Raw genomic sequence first — 24,044 nt, 5'->3', positions numbered from 1 at the left:
GGCGGGTGTGTCGCCGAGTGGGGAAAAACGGTTAGACACATGAACAAATGCTCTTCCAATTTCAAAAACTCAAACTTTGAGAGTTATAAATCTTAGAAATTTTTTCAGCCCCAATAGAGCAGTCAGTGCGGGTGTTTCATGGTCTTATAGTCAGGGGTAGGGATGGCATCGGTTCTGACATAAACGGTAGTAACCAGACCGAAAAGCGGCGCACATTTCGGTGCTTTATTTCGGTGCTTTTTTTTTCCTGAGATGTCATACACTTTGGATTCTAGCCAATCATTTACCTTTGCAAGCGTAGTAGGCGGGCCCAGGTACGTACATTCTTTTAGGAGAAGCGGTCAAAGTCTGGCTGTACTTCACAGCAAAAGATGCAAACTCAGCAGCCTGCAACAAGTGCTTTAAGCTGATACTGTGCAAAGGAGGTAACTCCTCGAATCTGATGAAACACCTGGCGACGCATAGCGTTTTGTTAAAAGCCGAGAAATGCGCCGTATTTGATAGCTTGCTGCGAGACCTCACACCGTGCACATCTACTGCGGGTGTGGTGCCTGTTATCGGACCCGGAGTTAGCAACATCCCCAAGAACCCGAAGAGTAGAGTCCTGGCCCCTAGCCCTGCCAGTGTAGCAGAAATGATGAGGATGATGATGGCAGCAGCAGCCGTTCTTCTCTGCGTGAGTAGCTTCATGTTGTTCGTGTGTAATTTACGTTGAGTAGGCTAACCACGTTATTACATTAATGCATGTAAGGTGAACTAGCAAACACCGTCGTAGTTACATGCGGCTGTCTTCTTGTTTGATGGCAGATACTCCTTCACCCTGGCCAAAAGGCTAAAATGACCAAAGAAAAAGTGGAAAACAGTTAAACATGAGAGGTTTTTGGACAAAGTTTGTGTTTTTCCATTGTTTAAGCACTGCTTCCAGCCAAGAGTGATACCATATATGCCCTAATAGCTGCAGAAAAGGCTAACATTGTTATCTTTTTACAAAAAAACAGCTAAACATGAGAGGTTTTTGGACAAAGTGTGTGTTCTTCATTCTTTAAGCACCGGTTCAAGAACCGTTTAAGCACCGGCACCGTTTCAAAAGTACCGGTTTGGTACCTAAACGATACCCATCCCTAGTCAGGGGTGTACATAAGTGGTCCGCAGGTGCACATTCGCTGTCAAAATAAAAGACGCGCACCAGATAAGAAGTTGGAACGCGCGTTTGCGTACCTAAGATTTTCTGGAGGAGGACGGACATTTGTTCAGAACTCTTAAAGATGTCGAAGAAGCAAGTTCCTTTAAGCAATTACTTTGGTGTTCCTCTACCGCAAAAGAAGCGCGTATTCTCGGAAATTCCGGGAATACGCGCTTCTTTGGTTGTTTCTGTGGAACAACCTCCCTCAAGATAGTAGGCAGGCATGCTCTGTGGAGGTTTTTAAAACTAAGTTCAAGACTTGTCCTATCCTACATGTCTTAATTCTATGGCTTTTAGTTTTTAAATTTTTACTGTTTTTTACTCGTATTGCTATGCATCACTTTTATTTTATTTATCTTTAGTTTCAAATAGTTGTACAGCACTTTGTTTGAAAGCGCTTTGTAAATAAAGTTATTATTATTATATTTAGATAGCAAGGAGCAGACGGCAGAGTTTCACTCCACCGAGAGAGCTCGTGATATAGTTTTGAAGGCTAGACCGTCACATTCGCTCACTTCTGGCCTACCCGGCTTCCGGAGGACCCGGCCCACTTAGACCCCCAAGGCCTCAGGTGGATGCAGCCTCTGAATTTGGACAGCCCAGGCTGGGGGACAATAATAACTGTGACATTTAACTTACTTTAAATAAATAATTTTAAATAAATAAACACTGTAAAATTCAACTGTTTTGTATATGTGTATGTATATGTATATGTTGACCAATTCTTTGGCCTGTGCAAGGAAGCCAGAGTACCTGGAGAGAACCCAGGCAAGGACAGACACAACACTCAATCTCCACACAGAAAGGCCCCGGTCAGATGGTGGATTTGAACCCTGGACCTTCTCATTGTGAGGAAACCGTCCTACTGATACAAAAGATCTGGAGGAGGGTGCCCAAGGGCGAGCGTCTGGTAGCTGGGCCTTAGTCCATGGGGCCCAGCCGGGCACAGCCCGAAAAGGGGACATGGGCCCATCCTCCCGCAGGAGGTGTCGTAGGGGTCGGGTGCATTGTGTGCCGAGCGGAGGCCCTGGCGGAATGATCCCCGGCTACCAAGACTGGCAATTGGGACATGGAATGTCACCCCTCTGGTAGGGAAGGAGCCAGAGCTAGTGCGTGAGGACCATCAAAGTTACATTTGTTCTCATCAGAGAATAAAACTTTCTTCCACCTTTCAGTGTCCCATGTTTGGTGCTCTCTTCAAGGAGACGAGGCCTTTGAATACGGTTTTTGTTTTTGAAGCCCTTCAGTCTTGGATGCCATCTAATGGTTATTGGGCTGCAGTCAGCGCCAGTAACGGCCTTAAATTGGGTCGAGGATCGTCCGGTGTCTTAACCGACAGCCAATTGGAACTCCGGCTCAGTGCTGGTGACATTTTTTGGGTCTTCCACTTGACTTTTTTGTTCCATAACCCTCAGGATCATTTAAGAAATTCCACATGACTGTTTTACTGCGTCCCACCTCAGCAGCGATGGCGTGCTGTGAGAGACCGTGCTTATGCAGTTCAACAATCCGACCATGTTCAAAAAGGGAACATTTTCTTGCCTTTGCCATCATAATATCATGACAGTGTGATTACCTGACAGAAAATGACAATGAATCCACATTTTTGTACAGATTTGGCCCTTTAAAGGCATGTTTCAGTTCAGTTTCAGTTTCAATTTTATTTCTATAGCACATTTAAAAGACCCAGGTACATCAAAGTGCTTCACAGACGAGCCACATTTGCGGGGTTACAGCAGTGAAGGAGCAGGAAAATACAATTATCAGCAAAAGAAAATACAGTTATAAGATGGTGACGTGGCAACAAGCATGAACCGGGGAAAAGTTAAAAACTAAGTTGTGGTCCTAAGCTTTCGATCAGCTGTAAAACTCTGTGTCTGTTTGAGTTTAAGTGTTGTTTCAATAAATTGCATGCTCAAAAAAAGGTTTTGTCTTTTTGTTGCACGTTGAAGCTCGACTTGGAACCTTGTTAAGATCTAACCATACAAAATGTGATTTTTTGCCATTTTCCAAGTGGTGTTTTGATCAGGACTGTTTTCATCATTATGCAGATGAATACCCTGTTATATATTTTATTTAATTTAAAATCCTGCAGCTCACAAATGAAGTCCTGAATAATCAGTCGAACCAATAGGAGGGAACTTGGAAACAACAAATTCAAAATGAGGAACTAAACCACAAATGAAAACTTTATCAGCACTGAATAATGTAGAAGAAGAACCAAAACTCAAATATTACATACTCCAGCGATAATTAAACAAAATGAGGAAGTTAAAACTCAACCAAACAAACATAAAAAACTAAAAGCAGTAAAACAGCAGTAAAACCAAATGGAAAGACATGAACTCTCTTTTATAGCGGGTGCCTTGAAATGTTTTTATGAATGAACTGCTTATTTTAGGGTTCTTGTTTTTAATGATTGTCATTGTTTGTTGCTTTTGACTCATTTCAGGAATAAATGTAAACACTTTTCAGAATTTAATAAATTAAACTTCAGACCTAGAAGAAGAAATAAATTTGTGGTACATTGTCAGCTTCTGTGTTTGTGGTCAAACCTTTTCCTGTCTACTTTCTTGTTTTGCTTTTAGCTCCTGAACTCACTGTGACATTATTCGCTTCCTCATCGTGATTTGTAATCGTTAACTGGGATTTGTCATTAACAGGGTTTTTCCATCATCCACTGTGAAATGCTGATATATGTGAGCCGCTGCTGAGAGTTTTTTTTTTCCTTCCTAAAAAGTGGTTTAAAGATGCTCGTCCTCCCCTGAGACTCTCTGATATTCAGCTTTCTTCCAGACATGATGTTTGCTGGTTAAAGTCTGTCTGTGGGTGAACAAAGACTTGTGTTGTCAAGGTCCTGGGTCAGTGACCCAGTGTTTTGAGTTTTTGTATTATTATTGAACTTTGATTTTGTCTATGTTTATGTTTTCTAGTCTTTTGGTTTCTGTTTCTGTGTTCCTTGGTTGCTGTCCCCGTTTGTTAGCTTTCTCCAGTTTAGGTTTTGCTTAGTTTCCATCCACACCTTTGCCATTTCTGTTTGTATTCCACTTCATGAATAGACTCACTCGCATCTCAGCTGCCTGCATCTTGGGTCCTAATTCTCCAACCCCACCTCAGCGTACGTGACGTGTTGATTTTGTGATGATGTATTCACTTTTGGTCTGACTCAGTGTTTTGCATATAACTTTTTTCCTTATATATAAACAAGCTGACATTGTACTTGTTACAAGTTTGATGGTTAATTGGCTGATTTTGGAGAGTAAAGATGAAAATAAGCAGCTTGTTAGATGCATGTTTATAATGGGACTTTCCATTTGGAGTTGGGGCAGATGTCCATCTGGAAACAGGAATAAGAATAAAGAAAAGTATCCTCCACCTGAAAGATAATCAGCTGGAGGAGAAGAAAATATTTTGTTCTTGATGTTTGAGATCAGATTAGAAAACATGAAACATGAGGAAGCTTCAGTTTTCCTGTGAAGGATTCCTCTCTTATTGGCTTTATTTAGTGAGCTATATTTTGTGTGTGCGCACAGAGTCACAACTGAATATTAGATTAAGAACTGCAGTCAGACCCAAACACTGTGTACGTGCCAGACAATCAGCTGATCTTCCTCAACGATCAGCACACCTGCTTCCACTTCCTGATCAGCCTCTCAGGATTTATATCGCTGCTCCATCAGCATCCACCTTTTACCAGAGTGCCTGTAAAATACATTCCTGACATTTCTGTGCTTTTCTAACAGATGAATAATTGGACAGTTGTTGTGCCTGCACCATTTAAATAAAATTTAATTGAAACTGATTCAGTGAAATCTGTTGTTGAATTAAAAACAAATCAAACACACTTACACTAATGCTAATATGTTTATAAACAGCATTTTATTAATAACATGGCTGATGGTTATAAACAGTTTATATTAGTTGTATTGTAGTTCCTGATTTAGGCACGCTTGTGGTCACCTGTTGAACCTGTGAGCTAAACTGGTGCCTGGATTCAGTCATTTAGGAGAATTTACACACAGCACACAGTCACTAAGCTTCATTTGAGTTTTACTGACCCAGAGCTTTTTCAAACACCTTCTCAGCATCTTCAGCGAGCTCACTGAGGATAACATTCAGAACTTTATAAGTTGTAGTGAAAGAGAGACCCATGGCTACTGGGATTCCAGATTTATTCCAATAAATTGAATAAATCTGAATGATTCCTCTGCTACAATTAATGTAGCTACGCACCCAACTTGGGCTATCACCTTTAGTAGCAGCACTTTAGTTATTTCTACTGCAGCCAGTGGTGAAATGATGACGGCACGCAGATCAGCGTAGGGCACACCTGTTCTGTCAGAAAGTCTCTTCAGAGACGGGATATCGAGACCAAACTCACAAACATAATGTGTGACAGCACCAACCAGCACAGCAGCATCAACAGCAATAGAAAGACCAGGAAGTGGAACAGCTGCTCCAGCTGCAGATCCAAGAGCAAAGTATTTTATTTCGGACTGAAAGGCTTTCCTCTTCTTCCTGATGATCTCTGGGTTGATGTTGGGCATGATGAACAGCAGAGCATCTCTCTTCTTTGAAGGAAGGTCTCTCTCTAAGGTCTCATGTAAGAGAGACAAGCTCGAAGCTGGACACCAGGAACACCTGCGGAGACTCGACGCCTAATCCTCCAAGTCCTGTTTCACAGAAGGAACATGTTAACATGATTACACACGTAAAATCAAATATTGTAAACTTAAGACCCGAATATTAAAGTGAATCTATAAAGTGATCTCACTCAGTAACATGTGATCAGACACTCACTGTGAACACAGTCGTCTCTGATTACTTTGAGAGTCTCCTCTTTATTGAAGTCTCTCTTTTTTCCCCAGCTTATTAATTGTTGTCAATCTTTGAGCAAACAAAGTAAAAACTTTTTCTTCATCTTATGAATCTCCTGAGCGAGTTTCACGTCATTTTCTCTGAAGCGAGTGTCTGAGATGATGATGAAGAATTCAAACTTCTTAAATCCAACAAGCTTCAGGTACTTCTTAGCTGGAAACTGGTGGTGCCGATTCCAGGAAGATCCCAAAAAGTAACATTGGGATAGTTTGGATGGGGGTACGGTTTGACCTCTGAGGTTGTTTCTGTAACACCAGTAGGAGCAGCTCCCTCGTCACCATCGCTCAGCTCTCTGACGGCATTAACAAAGGTGGATTTACCAGAACCAGATTCTCCTGTGATGGCGATATTTAGTTGGGTGTTGTTGTCCTGTAGGGACTCCATGATCTTTCCAACATCCGATGGTCTGTCAGTGTGTTGCAGAGCTGTCTTCATTTCTCTTGTAAGTGATTCACGCTTAGGCTGAAGACTCTGGTCCCTGATGGCTGTAGAGAAGAAACTACCCGTGTTACATTTTTGTTTTCTACTTATGAAAAACAGTCTAATGTAAAGACTGAAGACTGTTTCAGTGAAACATGATTGAAACTTTGTGATTTTTCTTATTTTATTAAAACTATAATTTACATTCTTTGTTTATCACAATATTGTTTCCTTTGATCTGACAGATGGTGTAACATAGTTTTGTGGTCAGATTGTTTTGTATTTGTGTGGATTGAAGCACGCACTTGTGAGTCCTCAACAGTTACACACAAATGATTGTACACATCGTACGTATTTGAGACAAACACGACATGTTCAGAGTAAGAACAGATGAGACGATATCACAGTCTGTGAGGCAGACCGTGTGGAGATGAGAGAGGAGGACCCAAACACAGACACACGGGGATGAGGTGGGTATTAACAAAAGGCGAGCCTTTATGTTGGCTGAACAAAAACATGACAAAGCAACAACGACGAGGGAACGGAAAAGCTAAACTAAAGAACATGAGGAAAATATGAAACATTCTAAAAGCCTGAAACTGTGAACACAGAACCTGAGACATGGAGGAAAGCAGAGGATGAAGAACGGGATGAAGAACAGATGAACCAACAATAAACATGGAAGACGCAGGGCTTAAATACACAAGCGGGACACTGAGAGGATGGGGGACAGGTGGGAACACAGATGGGACAAATCTGACATAACGAGCCACGGAGAAGCAAAACTCAATACACTGAACGCAGGACAAGGAACTAGCACAATAAAACAGGAAGCATGAGACTTTCAAGATGACGCAGACTAGACACTGAGACATGGAAACGTGAGGCGAGGCACAGAACCAGAACAGAAACCAGGAACAATAAATATAATACAACAGAAAACCATCATTCAAAAAGTAAAACGTAAACTGACCGAGGACCGTGGGATAGATGTGACATTTTGGAAATTAATTCTGCAGACAGAACTTGGAAAGTTGATGGAGGTTTACCTGCGTGCTGTGCTGATGAGAAGTACTGCATGCAGCAGTGAGTCTGATGGTGGAGGTCAGTCTGTTATAGAGCTTTAGAGTGAACTCTGTTCCCACCTGTATGTGTGGCCTGTAGCTCCGCCCCCTGAAAACAGCTCACGATGATCTTTGCTCGTCTCTGTAGCTGTCAGCGGTTCTAAAATCACCAATGCTCTAAAAACAAACATACATGCACTACAAACACAATCCTGCAGAGCCTGAAACACTGAAAGTGACCTGTTAGATGCTGATGGTTGAGCTGGAGCAGCAGCTACAGGTGGAGCACAAAGAGCTGCAGGTAATAACTGCAGACACAGAGGAGCATCAGTGACACTGCTCATGTCAAACAGCAGAGGCCTCCTCATGTGTTCTTCATCCCTCAGTGCAACTTTGTTCACTTTGATGAAGCTGCTCTTCATCACAAAGTGAACAAAGTTGAAACTTTTGTGTTAGACTTACACTGAATTTATTCTTTACCAACATAAAGTTACAGACCAGCATGCTGCACTCAGCTAATGATTAACAATTAATAACTGCAGTAAAACCGTTTTTTACAGCCATCTGTGTAAAGGCCATTTAGATGCTTATCATATGTATCAGACCAACATCTATATGACAGCTGCATCACAGACAATTTCTTCAGTGGCAAACAGCACCACATGCAGGGCAGACGCATATTTACACAGAACACCCAACAACGCTGAGTGCAGTGAGTTTGAGTAAATATGAATGACTTGTCCATAAATAAGTCACGTCCACTCTGAGGCTGGAGGATACAGTCTCCTCCATTTATGGGTGACCAACAAGGACACATTTAATGACATTTACATTTGATTCAGTTTGATTTCACGAGCTGAGACCACATCCTCATTTAGATTTGACTGTGACTGATAGAGAAACATGAATTGAGAAAACAGTTTGGGGAAGGCCTCAGTGGGGGCAGGCGATGGCTGCCAGGCTGTGAGGAGTGATGTCAGGTCAGACCTGCTGTTTACCTGCCAGACAATCACCTGATCTTCCTCAGCTTTGCTCCAACATCTTCCTCCTCCTTCCAGATTCTTTGTTACCTCTTTGTGTTACTACATAGTCGATATTAGGTTGCACAGCATCGCTGTTTTAACGCAGCTTCGTGTGGTTGTGGTTATACCTGTTCAGGCATGTGAAGATTATATGTCACACTGACACTGTACTCTTGATGTTATGGTGGCAAGATTATATTTAGCACTAATTAAATAGCAGTGGCCACGATAATTACATCCAGCTGTATTAAGAACATTGGTGTAACTTTGTGCTGCACATTGTGGGGGGGGGGGGGGGGCAAGATCTCTGTCTAAATAAATCTGGGTAAATTCCCAGATGATTAAACATGCAACTATTTTGCTGGTAATACCTGAAATGAGTAAAGAAAATCAACAGCCTATTTATGCGAGATAATTCATTATTTTATTGGGGGGGGGGGGTTATATTGGTTGGGTCTGATTATTGGGGGGGTCATAACCCCCCTAACCCCTCTGGAAATTACGCCCCTGATTAAGAATGAGTTAAAGGACCGTTCTGCTGTTTAATTAAACAGTTTTGCCACCATGTGCTATTTAAGGTCTACAGTGACCTCTTGTGGACATTGTGAGTTATTGCTTGTGCCAAGAACGTGACGCTGTTGTGACTGTTTCTATAGTGATCTATGACTCCGTTCAACTATGCCTGCACTGAAGACTGGAAAGCACTTGGATGTAACCAGTGCTTCTGTGGGACTTTATTAAAGACAATAAGTCCAACTCCTGGACTGCCCAGTTAGACCAGACCTGCATACCCCAGTACTCCAGCACATTGGTGCTGTCACACACATTATGTACTCGGGCTTGGTCTTAATGTCTCGTCTCTGCAGAGACTCTTTGACAGCATGTTGTGCTGTTCACCACTGTCTGCATCAAAAAACCTCCTGAAGGTCCCACAGCTGCACTGACGGCAGCAGAGGAAGCACACAGTAACTGCAGCATCAGTGGTCCTCTCTTTCATAGCAACCTGTAAAGACTTTATGATCATCATGCCTCCTGATGATGTTCAGAAAGTGCTTTTAAAAAGTTCTGGATCTGAACACCTCAGTGCAGTGATCAGTCTATCAGAGGCCTCGGCAGGTCTCTTTCCCTCTGATCAGACCAGAAACAACAGAGTCAATCCCAGTTCTGAAATCCATCCATCTTCTGGGAATCTGTACACTCAAGTTTCAGCTGACAAGTACCTGCTGAAAAAGTTCTTCATGTCTCAGAGACGACAGCGATGTCAGTCCTGAGGTAAGAACGAGAGACTACAAAGTCAGAGAGCTGCGTTCAATGTGAGCTTCTCATCTGTTCACTTGTATCTGTGTGTGATCAATATTTGGATTTACTCAAGTAAAAATATTCACATTTAAGTTTAAATGTCTTCCATATAATATCTATTTATATATAATCGATCATCAAAGCATCTCTTGTATAACACGTTGTCAGACACACAGCAGCGTCCAGCTTTGAGCTCCATGACAGCAGATGTGTGTCTGGGCCACTGTGTCTGCAGCTGGAGCAGCTGTTCCTCCTCCTGGGCTTTCTGTTGGTTGGTGCTGTCACACATTATGTATATTTTGGGTTTGTTCTTGATATCCTGTCTCCAGAGAGACTTTCTGTCAGCTCAGGTTTGCTACACAATGTGCTGCCATCATTTCTTCACTGGCTGAAGTGAGATTTCATCATGTTGGAACGCTGCTGCCCTCAAAGTCACAGAGTCATGAAGATTTAGATTTAAATAGATAATAAATCCATGATGCCCACTGATCAGTGTGTATTTTCTCTCATCAATCACTGATTATAAAAGCATCCATGCTAAATACAAGAAACTATTATCTAACTGAGAGGAGGTGCAGGTCGTGGACTCCTGCGTTGAGTTTCAGCACAAAGGTTCCACATATGGGCTCATGCTGCTGCTGTGGAGGTCAGAGCGTCGCGACACGAGGAAGCTGATTCACTCAGTCATGAACTGTCAAAGGAGAAAAACAAAAGCTGTATATGAGGATAAAGTTTCATGGAAACTTAAAGTTTTCATCGACCTGTGACAGACTCGTGCTCATGACAGGATAGAAAGACTGACTGCAGCAGATGATTAAAGTCAAATCGAATCATTATAACACCATAACTCAACATAGCTGATGTGTTCTCACATGGGCTCAGACACAGACCTGCATGTACTCCTCTTCATCAGTCCTGTGCTGCTATGACCAGCAGGTGGAGGTGTTATATTACTGAATAATCATCAAATGTTTTAGTCAAATATTTTGCAGCATTAATAAGTAATGTAATTAAATGCATTATAAATATAATGTCATCTGCTAAATGCTTCATTGTTATTTATTTAAATGTTTATTTACATTAAATTAAATCTGTTGGTTAAAAAAAGCAAAACTAAGGTATGATTATTTTGATATTTCATTTTTATAGTAAAAGGTTAAAGACTTCTAGCTTCTGGCTTCTGACACAATAATACGTCTGACTCGATAGTATCCGTAGTGCATCCCACCTCTCGCCCCACAGCAGCTGGGAAAGGCTCCAGCACCAGGACACCCTCAGCTGGATCAACAGAAGAAAATTTATAGGCAGATATATTTTTACTGTTACAGTTTTAACTGGTTTTTTTTTTTCAACTTTTATAACTTTTATGGTATATTTATTCTTTTATCTTTTTAATTTATAATATTACTGTTTTAGATTTTAGATTTCTTTCTATGGTTTGTATAAACTTTTCAGAATTTTATTATTACTGCTTTATTTATTTTTTTATTTTCATTTATTTATTTCTGTCATTGGCCTCATTCAGGATGGTGATGAGTCTGCATACCGGCAGGAAGTTGAGCGGCTGGTACTCTGCAGCTGAACATGCTTAAGACCGTAGAGATGACAGTGGACTTCAGGAGACATCCACTGCTCCCCCTCACCATATCAGACAGCCCAGTGTCGACTGTGAAGATCTTCAAGTTCCTGGGTACCAACATCTCCCAGGACCTGAAGTGGGAGACCAACATCTCCTCCATCCTCAAAAACAGCGGTCCCCAAACCCCGGGCCTCGGACCGGTACCGGTCCGTGAGTCGTTTGGTACCGGGCTGCGAGAGTTGAGGCTCAGGTGTAAAATGTATGGTTTTCAGGGTTTTTAGCGGTTTTTAGCGTTAACTCGGTTTTCCTGGGTCTTTTCACGTGTGTTATGAATAAATCTTCTTTTTTTCGGTACCGGCACTAGTTTTATTTTGTTGTATTTATCCGCGACACCTTATTGCCGGTCTGTGAAAATATTGTCGGGCATAAACCGGTCCATGACGCAAAAAAGGTTGGGGACCGCTGCTCAAAAAGACCCAGCAGAGGATGTACACTGCAGTCATTGAGTCTGTCCTGTGCTCCTCCATCACAGTCTGGTATGGAGCAGCCACTAAACAGGACAGGAGCAGACTGCAGCGGACTGTACCGGCAGCAGAAAGGATCATCGGCGCCCCCTGCCCTCCATCCAGGATCTGTACCTCTTAAGAACCAGGAAACGGGCAGGGAAAATCATCACAGACCCCTCACACCCTGGACACAGACTTTTTGACCTGCTGCCCTCTGGCAGACGGTACAGGAGCCTGCAGACCAGGACCACCCGACACAGGAACAGTTTCTTTCCCCTCGCCATCTCCCTCCTAAACAGTTGAACTGTCACACTGCTCCCACTGCCAGACTGCAACTGCACCTTATGTACATTCTGTGGTACTCATTTCACTTTATTTCATTTCTGTCATCCTCTATTTTATGTATATAAGATTTAGATTGGTTATTTATGGTTCGTTTATACAGCTTTGTGTATGTTTGTGTACATGTATATATCCACACGTGTGTGTGTGTGTGTGTGTGTGTGTGTGTGTGAGAGAGAGAGAGAGAGAGAGAGAGAGAGAGAGAGTGGGTGTATTGTGTTGCCTCATTGTTGAGATTTATTTACACTGCTGTGCTTGAGAGTCACCATCTACCGGAACCAAATTCCTTGTATGTGTGTGTGCATATACATGGCCAATAAACGCGATTCTGATTCTGATTATTTTACCTTATTTTAATATTGTTTTTTCTGTTATAACCTATTTTTGTCCCACGGGTCACAAGTCTTGCCAAGCTTTTCATCCAACATTTTAATGTATGCATTTTATCTTGTACTCTAACACAATTCATCCATCTCCTTAGCTTTAGGACCCTCAACCCAAATGACCCCCACAGGTGTAGTTACCTGTATTTTTTAATAATTTAAAAACCTGATCAGAAGTGCAAGAAAATAAATCATCATGCTGCTGCTGCTCTCTTTTCTCCATGAAACAGAGAGAGGGCGGGACCTTAAAATCACACGTGACCCCAACAACATCCTGCACACGTACAAGCTGATGGCCTCAGGAGGAAGGTTCAGGTATCCAAACTGTGACCTGAACAGATTTATGTTTCTTCATCTTTATTCTGAGTCAACCTGCTGAGGTGAGCATGCATGCCGTACGTTTTTTGTGTTTGTGTTGTGTTGATAGGCAGTAAAGTCTGAACAGTGAAGCTCACACTTCTCAGATGCTCTGTTAGCACAGTTAACCACACAGCAGCTTTTGGTTAGATAAGGGATTAAAAATGCTCCAGAAACAGTCCAGACCTTCAGAATAAACTTACTACAGTCATACATGTAGCCTGTATCTAAAAAGAATAATACAGTTTATACTAGAAAGTGCATTTTCTGAAGAAACTGCAGTGTGAATGCTTGACTCTGAATGTATGCACTGAAATGAATTAATTGCTGAATTTAAGTTAAAAATTTTGAATGAGATGAAAAAAACTGAATTTTTAACCTGAAAACAAAAGTGCTGAACTGCTAAAAGCTGACATCCACAGAGAAGAAGTTGGAAAATAGCTGAACATGTTTAAAATGTAAATTAGAAAACGATGAGTAATGACAAAGAAAATTTAGTCAGAAAACCTCTGAATGAATAACAAAAGTTCATATTTTTCTAATCACTTAAAGAGTGGAATTATGTATTATAAATCTCTAATTCATAAAACAAATAATAAAAAGTAAATGTAAAAACAAATGTGTTGAATTGAACTGAAAAGATGAACAAACATTCTGGAGAAAATACAAACTTTAATATACAGCATGTTTTCCAGACATATACACATGTGTATATCATGTTTAATGATATTACATACATCAATTTGTTTTGTATGTCATAGAAAATAACATAAAAATCTTAAGTAATATTTTACAGCTTCTTTCTGAAAAGGACTTAAATTAATTCAACATTTTTTTTAATTTTTTTTGCAAAATAGAATAAAAATAATTTTAAAAAGAGACGTTTGCAATGTTTTAAGGTGTTAATAATCTGATCCTGTCATGTATCTGTTCAACTTTAGTTTCTGGCAGAGACTCCATTCTTAAAGAACAAATTACAAAATAATAAACAAATAAAACTGAAATTAAAGTAGCTTTTTTTGTTAAACACTTCACAGGAGAATAAATAAAAATAACTAAATTAAATAACTAAATGAAAATAATAAGCAACATATGGAATACATGAAAATTCAACTTTTAAAACCACAATCCTGAACCTTTAAATTGTGCTGGTTTCTTAGAACATGGCTGAACAGCCGTTTCTATCGGTCTACTTAATCCACTGATCTGTCTACACATCTTTTTATTACTCATTCTTTTTTATGTTTTAATCTAAACAGTGTCCACACAGTGGTAAATGAGAACTGTATAAAGATTTTTGAGTAAACTCAAATGAAAGCCTAAGGTGGTGACACAGTTTTTAACACATGTAAATAATTAAATAAACACATTAGTCCTTTTTGTGAACATGCATAAATAAGTATCATTAGTTTACAGCATTGTTCAGCCATGCCACTAAATGCTTTTTTACACAGTGATTTAACCTGGGCTCAGACACAAAGTCACAAATTTAGTTAGTCCCTGACTTTGAGTTGTGGTTATGACTAATTATTATACACAAGGCTTTATCTATCTGAACTCTAAGGACACAAATATGAATAAACCTATACTTACCAGCTGATACCCCACGTTACACACTAGGTGTGCCATGTGACCTGAAACTTTGGTACAAACCCATCATAATCATTCTGTTAACACTGTTTTTTTTAACACTGTTTATGTTGCTGTTCAGCAGTTTAAAATGTTTTAGATTGGATTACATGGAATGAATTTGAGTTCTCTTGGGATTTTTTGTGTGTGTTTCGTTCTTAGCAGATTTTTTTTACATACTGTAGAATTCCAGTTACCACATTTCTGGTCATATGACATTCCGAGTGCCCACTTAAAAAAATCCCCACAGTTAATTCAACATTAAAACAAAATAAAAATATGTTAAATAAATAAAGGTTTGCTCTGTGATGAAATATTAAACAAGCATACACTGTACAGAGCTCTAACAATGAAAACAATCCTTTAGCCTGTTGATCAGAGAGAGGCAATCATTATGTCCATTTAAAACCTGTAATTAAGGAGCACAACATTTCTGTGAAACTATAAAGTCCCATATGATCCTCATCATGTCCAGTGACTTCAGAGTGGATCCTTCCTGTCATCCGCCCAGTGTTTGATGTGTGGCAAGCAGCACAGAAGCAGGATAGCTGAGGACTTTAAAAGAAGAGCAGAAAACAGGAACATATGTAGTTGTAAATGTAAATATCAGTGATACTTGTCTTGTCAAAGGGAATAAAATAATGAAAATGTTAACTTACACACTCATTTAGGGAGGATCTTGACACTGCACAGAGGAGGCACAGTCAGTCTGACAATGATGGTGATCTCCAGGGATGTTTTCCTGCAGCAACAGTCCTGCCGACTGGCCATATGATCCAGAGTAGTTGGTTTGTAAGGAACAGAAAGGTGTATATGTTAGGTAGTGTGCACTTAGAGCTGGTCCTAAGAAACAAACACATCCTGTAATAAACTGAATACCTGTAGTAGTGCTGCTGCAAATATAAAGCCCTTCTATCATGAGTGGTTTCAAAGAAGGTGTTTTGGAGGCTCAGTCACAGAAGCTGTGCAGTCTGTTCAGTCCTGAGTGTCTCAGCTCTGAAGGGGATAGATAACAGAGAGAAACACCTGAGTACAGACATTAAAATACACTCAAAATAACACTCCTAAGGTCAAGTGAAAACACAATTTAAACATTTAACAAAGAATTATTACATGTTTTCATGAAATAATGTCATTAACCCCTTTTGTTGTGAGTAAATCTCACCGACTGCTTGAGGGACAAGCTAGAAGGAAGACTTATCACAGAATTTCTCCTGTGCTCCAGATGTGAAGTCTCACGCTCTGATCGTACGGCGATGAAGATGGTGATGATGAAGCCTCTCTGATCTGTGGCATTACAGTTTCTGGCTGCTATGTGCTTTACACTGTTGAATTTTGCATGTGAAGCTTGGAGAAGACACAGAACTGTGTCTCTCTTAACAAAAAAAAAAAGAAAAAGAAAAAAAGAAACCTGACAACCTCCCACCGCACCCCCCCCCCCCCCCTCCCCCAACTCAACTCCCACCTACCCACTCCACTCAACTCCCCAGCCTCACACCACCCGATGTCTATACAAATGTAGGGTATCAGCTGGTAACAAAAAGCAAGTGTAACATATGTAGTACATATGTGACACTGCTGAAACATTTCTGGCCAGAAATGTGCAGTTATCAGCCAGTGCATTTATAAATCCAGACTCAGACCCACCCTGATAAATGCACTGGCTGAAACATGATGAAAGCTCATAAAAATGTATGTTTCATCGAAAGATTTGTCCAAATATATAATCATATACTTTTGAAAAACTTTAAAGATTATAACAAACTGAAATCAATAACATTTTTTGTAACTATTATTTCAAAATAGAGGCACAGATAAACTGGCTTAACTGTCATTATTGCTGTAATTAGGTTTTTCTTTTTCTTTTTTTTTCTTTTTTTAAAAAAGCAACCGTTAGTCTGTGTTGTTTATTGAGAAACAATGAATAATCTGTTGAACATTTATGTGTTGTGTGGGCAATCCTCTGGTCCACCCTCCCTCCCTCCCAGCCACAGTGAGACTGGGGCAGCCTGGCAGGATTTTGAAGCCTGGCTGCAGAGAGGATATGCCTACACTGTTTGTTTTAAACTGCTATATTTGATTTTTCTGACATTCATAGATTACTGATTTTTAGATTTTCTGTAATAAATAAAATTGTCATCTTTTACTGATATCATTACTTAATTCATTTAATTGTATTTTATGTAAAAAAAAATTCAAACATTATACTGCAATGCAGGGCGTTTTTTTCTTAAGTCAACTTTTAAATATCGCTCTACTTTCTTAAGTCATTCAGAAATATAAAAATTACTTACTGTATTCAAAGATCTAGATCATGAATCATCACAGGACAATACACAGTATACAGGGTCATGGTAACTATGGTAGGTCTTCATGACTCCAGAATGGAGACATCGCTCTGGCTGAGAAATGAAAATTAGGTCAAGCAGTGTGTTCTTCTCTGTGGTAGGGGCAGTGATGACCTGTGCATATCCCCTAGACTCAAACAGCTCCAGGATTGGTTTTTTTGCACTGGATAAAACATTCTCATTAAAATCACCACACACTATGATGGGATGACAGTCCATGATCTCTAATGAGTCTAATAGGCTTACCAGGTTTTTCAGGAATGGCCTCAGAGTGTAGTCTGGAGGTCTGTATACAACTACAATCAGAGCACTGACTGGTGCTTCAACCTTTAAAGCCAGAAATTCAAGGTCAGTTACATTATGGATGTACTGTTTTTCATGCACTTGAATGTCACTTTTCACATAAACAGCAACTCCACCACCACTTCTGTTTGCCATCTGGGGAAAGTTTGTGTAGGACAGGTGTCTGTTGCGTTTGAACAAATTGTAATTTTCCAAGTGGAGACTCTCTGCGACAAAAGAGCCCCGCAGGTGTGTTTCTGTTAGGCACAAAACATCTGCTAGACACAATTCATGGTGACTCTTGATGTCATTAATGTGAGCTGGCAGTCCCTCTGTATTATGGTGAACAATGGTGAAAACCTCTGACCTGCTCAGTGTTTGTCTCACGTGTAGAAGAGGCATCATGTCATCAAGGTTGGCTTGTCTCATGTTCTCAAGTGCTGCAGTGATTTCTGGGTTGGTGAATATTTTTTTCTCCTCCATATCAAGAAGATACAGTCCACTGAGAGACGTCACTCTACTGACAGCTACGTAGGCCATGCCGGGCTCAAAAATGCTCTTAAGAGAGACAACAGCTGATGTGGTTGTCATACCCTGTACCTTATGTATTGTACATGCAAAGGCCAGCTTCACTGGGAACTGTCTTCGTACCACTCCTTTCTGCTTTAGATTCTCCTCTGCTCTCTCAATGTACACCATGTCGTCTGCTGGTGTGCGGTTATTCTTTCCAGATGTTTCATTATCCATTTTAAGTCCAAGCTTGATGATGTGTTGGTCATTTTCAGAGTAAACTACTCTAAGTAGTTTTCCAAAAGCTCCATTAACCAAACCATTTTGTATGTCAATGTTTCTGGTGAGCATGACACGAGCTCCTTCTGCAACTTTCAGTGTGTCTGGTAACTCGTTTTTACCTCCTTTGAATGGTCTGTCGTGAAGTGCCATTCTGCCAGTTCTAGGATCCTTTCTATAATCATCTGCATGGATGTCAATGATATGAATATGGAGCAGACCCAGTGTTGCAGAGTTGTGCGCATCCACTTCTTTATTAGTTGCAAAAATGTGCAACGCATCAGTCGGACAAAGGCCTGGTTCAGTTATGGCCTGTGACAACAAATTTCTGTCTGCTTCGCAAAGCTCATCCAACTTTCCTTTCACACGGATTCTGTTCAGCATCTCAGCAAAGACAACATCATCTTTCTGACGCATAATCTCAGTCAGAGTGATCATCTGAAAATGCTCCCGCCACAGGTCGATCTCGGACGGGTCGTGCACACAGAGAGGTTTAGACTGTCGCACTGGGGGTAGCTGATAGAAGTCTCCAACAGCAATGACTGACATGCCTCCAAAGGGTCTCCGAGTCCCTTTGATCTGTTTGAGTCTTGCATCTACATATGCAAAGAGATGTCTTGACACCATAGACACTTCGTCAATGACGATTATTTCAGCATTCAAAAGTTCTGATCTGACTTCATCCAGCTGATTGCCAAGTCCCTGTATGGGAGGTTTTAAGCTTCTAGGGAGCTTGAGTAGAGAATGCAGTGTTGTTCCAGAAATGTTAAATGCTGCAGTCCCAGTGAAAGCGGTTAACAGGACAGTGGGTTTTGATATGTCAACGTCGTCTGCATATCTGGGCACTTTGCTCAGTATCTTAGATGCTTCTGAGTAGATGCATTTGATAAGATGTGATTTTCCTGTTCCAGCACCACCATTAATATAAAAGAAAAACTGCTCTGGATTTAGAGCACAGACTCTTTTAATGCACCAGTCTCTAACTGCATAAAATATGCAGGCTTGCTTCTTATTCAGATTCTGAAACATCTGACGTAACAAAGTGGGATCAATAGCAGGGGGTTCCCTGATGGCTCTGACTTCTGTTGAAGCATCAGCCTGACGGCTGTAGTCGGGCACATCTTCCTGTTCATTTTCATTGTCTCGCTCTCTTTCTTGTTCAACAAGTGGCAACCTTACGAGATCTGATTCAGGTGCCAGATTACACCATTCGTCAGTCACACCTCTGTTCTGCTCATATTCCTCAACAGCGCTCTCGATCTCCTCACTGTTTTTCTCATATTTCTCTCTGTTTCTTTTGACAATGTGTTGCACGTACTCAAGACGGTCAGTACCTGGTAGCTGTACACAGCCAGCACCATAGAAAGCCTGATAGGTTGGCAAAGATGGCGTTTTCAGTTCGTGGTCTGAACGATGAGGAAGGTACAGTTTAAGCAGTCTTCCGTAATATTGCTCTGGATGTTTTTCTTGTGAGCAGCGGTGAAATCTGATGATAGCAGGCTTATCATTTTTGCGCCTTTGCACAAATCCCATCTCATTGAGAAGGGGCAAAACATCTTTACCTTTTGTCTGTTGGCCATACACAATCCTGCAAGTAGCAGCAAAGTCTGCCATGCACATCTCCTCATACTCTGGTGTTTCAGGTCTGGCTTTGTATTTGTCATTCAAAGATGTCATCCAAACATTGGAAGACTCAGGTGTTGTGTTGTCCAGAACTGACAGGGGACGACTCATTTTCACAGGATTATCATCAGTTGGTATGAATATCCTCAAATACACAACAACTCCACCACCACTTCTGCTGGCCATGTGAGGAAAGTTTGTGTAGGACACATGTCTGTTGCGTTTGAACATGGTGTAGCCGTCCAAATGAAGACTGTCTGCAACAAAGGAGCCTTGGAGGTGAGACTCTGTGAGACACAAAACATCTGCTAAACACATTTCATGATGACTCTTGATGTCACTGATGTGAGATGGCAAACCCTCCGCATTGTGATGGATCAGTGTAAGAGTGTCAGGTCTGCTGGCTGTTTCTCTGACCTGAAGAAGAGGCATCATTTCCTCAACGCTGGCTTGTCTCATGGTTTGGAGCGCTGCAGTTACCTCGGGATTGGCATAAATCTTGTTCTCATCCAAGTCCTGCAAATAGAGTCCACTGAGAGACGTCACCCTGCTGAGAGCAACATAAGCCATACCTGGTTCAAAAATGTTCTTCATTGAAACTACAGCTGTCTGTGTTGTAAGACCCTGGGTTTTGTGGATTGTGCAGGCAAATGCTAGCTTTACAGGAAACTGTCTGCGTACCGCTCCTTTAAACTTCAGACTCTCCTCTGCTCTCTCAATGTAAACAAGATCATCAGATGCTGCATTAGCACTGTGGTTGTGTCTCATAGGCTGCCGGTTGTCCATTCTGAGCCCCAGTTTAATTATTTGTCCATCATTTTCAGATCTCACCACCTTTATCAGCATACCAAAAGCACCACTGACCAAACCGTTTAGTGTGTCCAAGTTTCTGGTCAGCATCACTCGAGCTCCTTCAGCAACATTCAGGGTGTCGGGTAAATCATTTCGCGCACCTGTAAATGGTTTGTCTCTTCGTGCCATTCTGCCTGTACGTTTATCCTTCTGGAAATCATCTGCATTGATGATTATAATGTTTGAATGAAGCTTCTTGAGCGTATCTGTGTTGTGGGATTCAACATTCTTGTTGGTGGCATAAATGTGTAAGACCTCAGTTGGACATTCTTCTGGTGCAGTCACAGCCTGTGACAACAAATCTCTGTCGCACTGAGAAAGCTCATCTGTCTTTTCTTTGACTCTAATCCTGTTCAGCATCTCTGCAAAGGCCACATCATCTTTCTGACGCATGATCTCGGTTAGAGTGATCATCTGAAAATGTTCCCGCCATAGGTCAATCTGTTCTGGATCATAAACACAGAGAGGCTTAGACTGTCGCACTGGTGGCAGCTGGTAAAAATCTCCAACAGCTAAAACTGACATTCCACCAAAAGGTCTTTGAGTGCCTTTGATTTGTTTCAGTCTTGCATCCACATAGGCAAAAAGGGGTTTTGAAACCATTGAAATCTCATCAATAACAATAATTTCAGCATTTATAAGCTCACATCTGACTTCATCCAGTTGGTTACCAAGTCCTTGAATGGGTGGTTTCAGACTTCTGGGTAGTTTCAGTAGAGAATGTAACGTAGAGCCATTGATAGAAAAAGCTGCTGTCCCGGTAAATGACGTCAGTAAAACAGTTGGATTTGATATGTCAGCTTCTTCTGCATTAGCAGGCAGTCTGCTCAGGATCTTTGATGCTTCAGAGTGAATACATTTAATCAGATGTGACTTTCCAGTTCCTGCACCGCCGTTGACATACAAGAAAAATGGATCTGGGTTCAAACCACAAACTCGCTGAATACACCAGTCTCTTATGGCATAGAACACGCAGGCCTGCTTCTGGTTCAGATTCTGATACATTACACGTACCACAGCTGGATCGACTGCAGGTTGTTCTCTGATGGCTCTGATCTCTGTTACAGCATCAGACTGACGACTGTAGTCGGGAACATTCTCCTGTTCGTTCTCATCATCAGAATGTCTCTCAGGAAGATTCTCATCACATTGCAACCTCACAACTTCAGATTCAGGAGCCAGATTACACCATTCATCAATAACAACATCCCTATTTTGTTCAAACTCTTCCAGTGCACTCTCAATATCCTCAGAGTTCTTCTCATACTTGTCTTTATTTCTCTTTACAACCCTTTTCACAGACTCACTGTGGTCTGAACATGGAAGTCGTACAAAACCTGAGTTGTAGAAGGACTGATAGGTTTGGAACCCTTGTGGTTTCAGTTCCTGCTCTGATCTGTGTGGAAGGTAAAGTCTCAACAGTCGACCATAATATTGCTCAGGATCTTTTTCCTGTGAACAGTGGTAATACCTGATTATAGCTGGTTTATCATTCTTTCGCCTTTGTACAAATCCAAGCTGGTTTAGAAGAGGAAGCACATCTTTTCCTTCATTTGGACCACTCACCAACCGGCACAAGGCAGCAAAATCAGCCAGGGACATTTCCTCATATTCTGGTGTCTCAGGTCTGCATTTGTATTTATCACTCAAACTTGTCATCCAAATATTACAACTGTCATGTGTTGTGGATTCGAGGTAGCTCATCGGGCGACTCATTTTTACTGGGTTATCATCTGTTGGTACAAATACAACACTGCGGGAACATTTTTTCATTTTTAGGCCACAGACTCGAGTCACACACTCCTGTGCGCTGATTTCTCTCTTTTTTGAATAAGCCTGCATCACAGCTCTCATTTCATCACATTCATTGACCGTGTTCTTATCAGAGTTGTCAATAACTGTCTTCAGGTATTCAGAGAGGCCAGATTCTTTCTTCGTTATATATTTACAGAGGTATTCTATACATGAATAGGCATTCAATATTAATGAGACATCTAAATTAGAGTTCCAGGCTTCAAGCAGGTCTGGATTGTAATTGTTGATCCAACAGTCCTTTGGGTCACGTTTCAGAATAAGAGCTGTTTTCTTGTTTATGTCTTGGAGGCATTCATTGTCAAGTTGCATCGTGACAGAATCTGCTCTATGGTGAGAGAAGCAGCTTCAGGTTCCTTCAGCAGGTTCAACAAAGGTCTGAGTTTGGCTTTTGCAGCTTCAGTGTCTGAATCCTCATCCTGTCTCACAATCATTGTTTTTGTGGATGGTGGTTTTGGAAACCCAAATCTACAACCAGAGTTCACACTCTTAAAGCATGTTTTTGTGTGGTTTTTGCTGTGCTTTTGTAGTTCAGCGACTTTTTTGTGCAGTTCAGGTTGTTTTTCTGGATCAGGCAGTTGAGCTGAGATGTATCTGTCCACAAAGTCACAGACAGTTTGGTCATCATCCACATCTACTTCTACCTTTTCTCGAATCCACAGCAACATGTGTATATGTGGACTACCTCTGTGCTGGAACTCAACTCTGTAAAAGTAATCAATGATTTCACCAAGGGGCTGTGCAGGAGAAAAAAGCAAATCTCTGAACAAAGCCTCAACACGCTTATCAAACATTCGCATGGTGGTTACTGGATTTGATCTTAGAATTTCACACTTTTCTGACCAGTCCAGGGCTTCAAAATCAACCTCTTCACCTTGCTGTCTCTTTATTGCTTGAATCACTTCAGGCCATCTCATCTCAGCAGCAGAGAAAGTGACAAAGAACTGAGGTGTTCTATTTGACGAACCATACTGAATAGATCTCTGGTAGTTTTCTGCCAGTAAGCTGGAGTTCCTCTGAGTGGCTGCATAAATCTGATTGCATCTTTATTTCTTACCAGCTTCTCTACTTCTGTCTTACTTTGTAACATTCCTGATGTGATTTTGCGTCCATCTTTGGTCATAGTTTTACCTTTCCTTAGCTGTATCGTCATGCTGGAATTAGCCAAGTGTATTTCAGTTACAAACTGTGAGAAAAACAGGTAATTTGTATCTTTAGCAAATCTTGCATCAATGTTGAAAAGCCTTGACTTGAAGTAAGCACTTGGTGTGAGTTTAAGGCGTCTCTTTTCATCCAGTGTATTCTGACCAGTAGGAAACTGCACAAGAAATGCCATGGCTTCTGTGGAAAAGAGGAAATTGCTTTACTGCTACAATATATTAGATAGCATATTAATCAGCATTAATATTATCTCGTACAGCTTTAAGCTGGCCAGGTGATAGTTAATACCCGGACACCAGAATAATCATTTTAACACACTGACACCATATTAATCCTCATTACAGGTGCAGCATAACCATTTTCAGTATTACTATGTCTTTATACACACATTGCAGTCCTGTGCTCATAAGGAGTTGAAGCTTTCCAGGTAATTAAAGGTCTCAAGCTTCATTCAGCGTGACTGTCTGGGTGACACATTGGTTAAGAAGCCGGGAGCTTAAGAAAGATCGCACACA

The 24,044-nt window shown here is 41.0% G+C and overlaps 2 protein-coding genes across 3 annotated transcripts; both read right to left on the bottom strand.

The window, feature by feature from the left end:
- Positions 1 to 6,065: 6,065 nt before the first annotated feature.
- Positions 6,066 to 7,613, bottom strand: LOC109197980 (interferon-inducible GTPase 1-like). Its single transcript, XM_025904152.1, is given in 3 exon segments — positions 6,066 to 6,214; positions 6,217 to 6,546; positions 7,531 to 7,613. Coding segments are annotated over 3 exon segments (510 nt in total). The 5' UTR covers positions 7,562 to 7,613.
- A 7,120-nt stretch (positions 7,614 to 14,733) lies between these two features.
- LOC109197979 (uncharacterized) lies at positions 14,734 to 20,620 on the bottom strand. 2 transcript variants are annotated; one of them, XM_019353684.2, is made up of 6 exons: positions 20,122 to 20,620; positions 17,257 to 19,991; positions 15,828 to 17,064; positions 15,542 to 15,658; positions 15,322 to 15,425; positions 14,734 to 15,217 (listed from the first exon to the last, which is right to left on the bottom strand). In XM_019353684.2, the coding sequence occupies exons 2-3, from the start codon at positions 19,933 to 19,935 to the stop codon at positions 16,975 to 16,977; spliced, it is 2,769 nt and encodes a 922-aa protein (XP_019209229.2). In that variant the 5' UTR covers positions 19,936 to 19,991; positions 20,122 to 20,620; the 3' UTR covers positions 14,734 to 15,217; positions 15,322 to 15,425; positions 15,542 to 15,658; positions 15,828 to 16,974. The 2 variants fall into 2 exon arrangements, with proteins under 2 accessions (XP_019209229.2, XP_025759938.1); XM_025904153.1 differs by having other exon boundaries at positions 15,828 to 19,991.
- Positions 20,621 to 24,044: the final 3,424 nt, after the last annotated feature.

Source organism: Oreochromis niloticus, unplaced genomic scaffold, assembly GCF_001858045.2.
Source record: "Oreochromis niloticus isolate F11D_XX unplaced genomic scaffold, O_niloticus_UMD_NMBU tig00000108_pilon, whole genome shotgun sequence".
Classification (NCBI taxonomy): domain Eukaryota; kingdom Metazoa; phylum Chordata; class Actinopteri; order Cichliformes; family Cichlidae; genus Oreochromis; species Oreochromis niloticus.
Note: the sequence above shows the minus strand (reverse complement) of the source record. Positions and strands in the feature narration are given on the sequence as shown.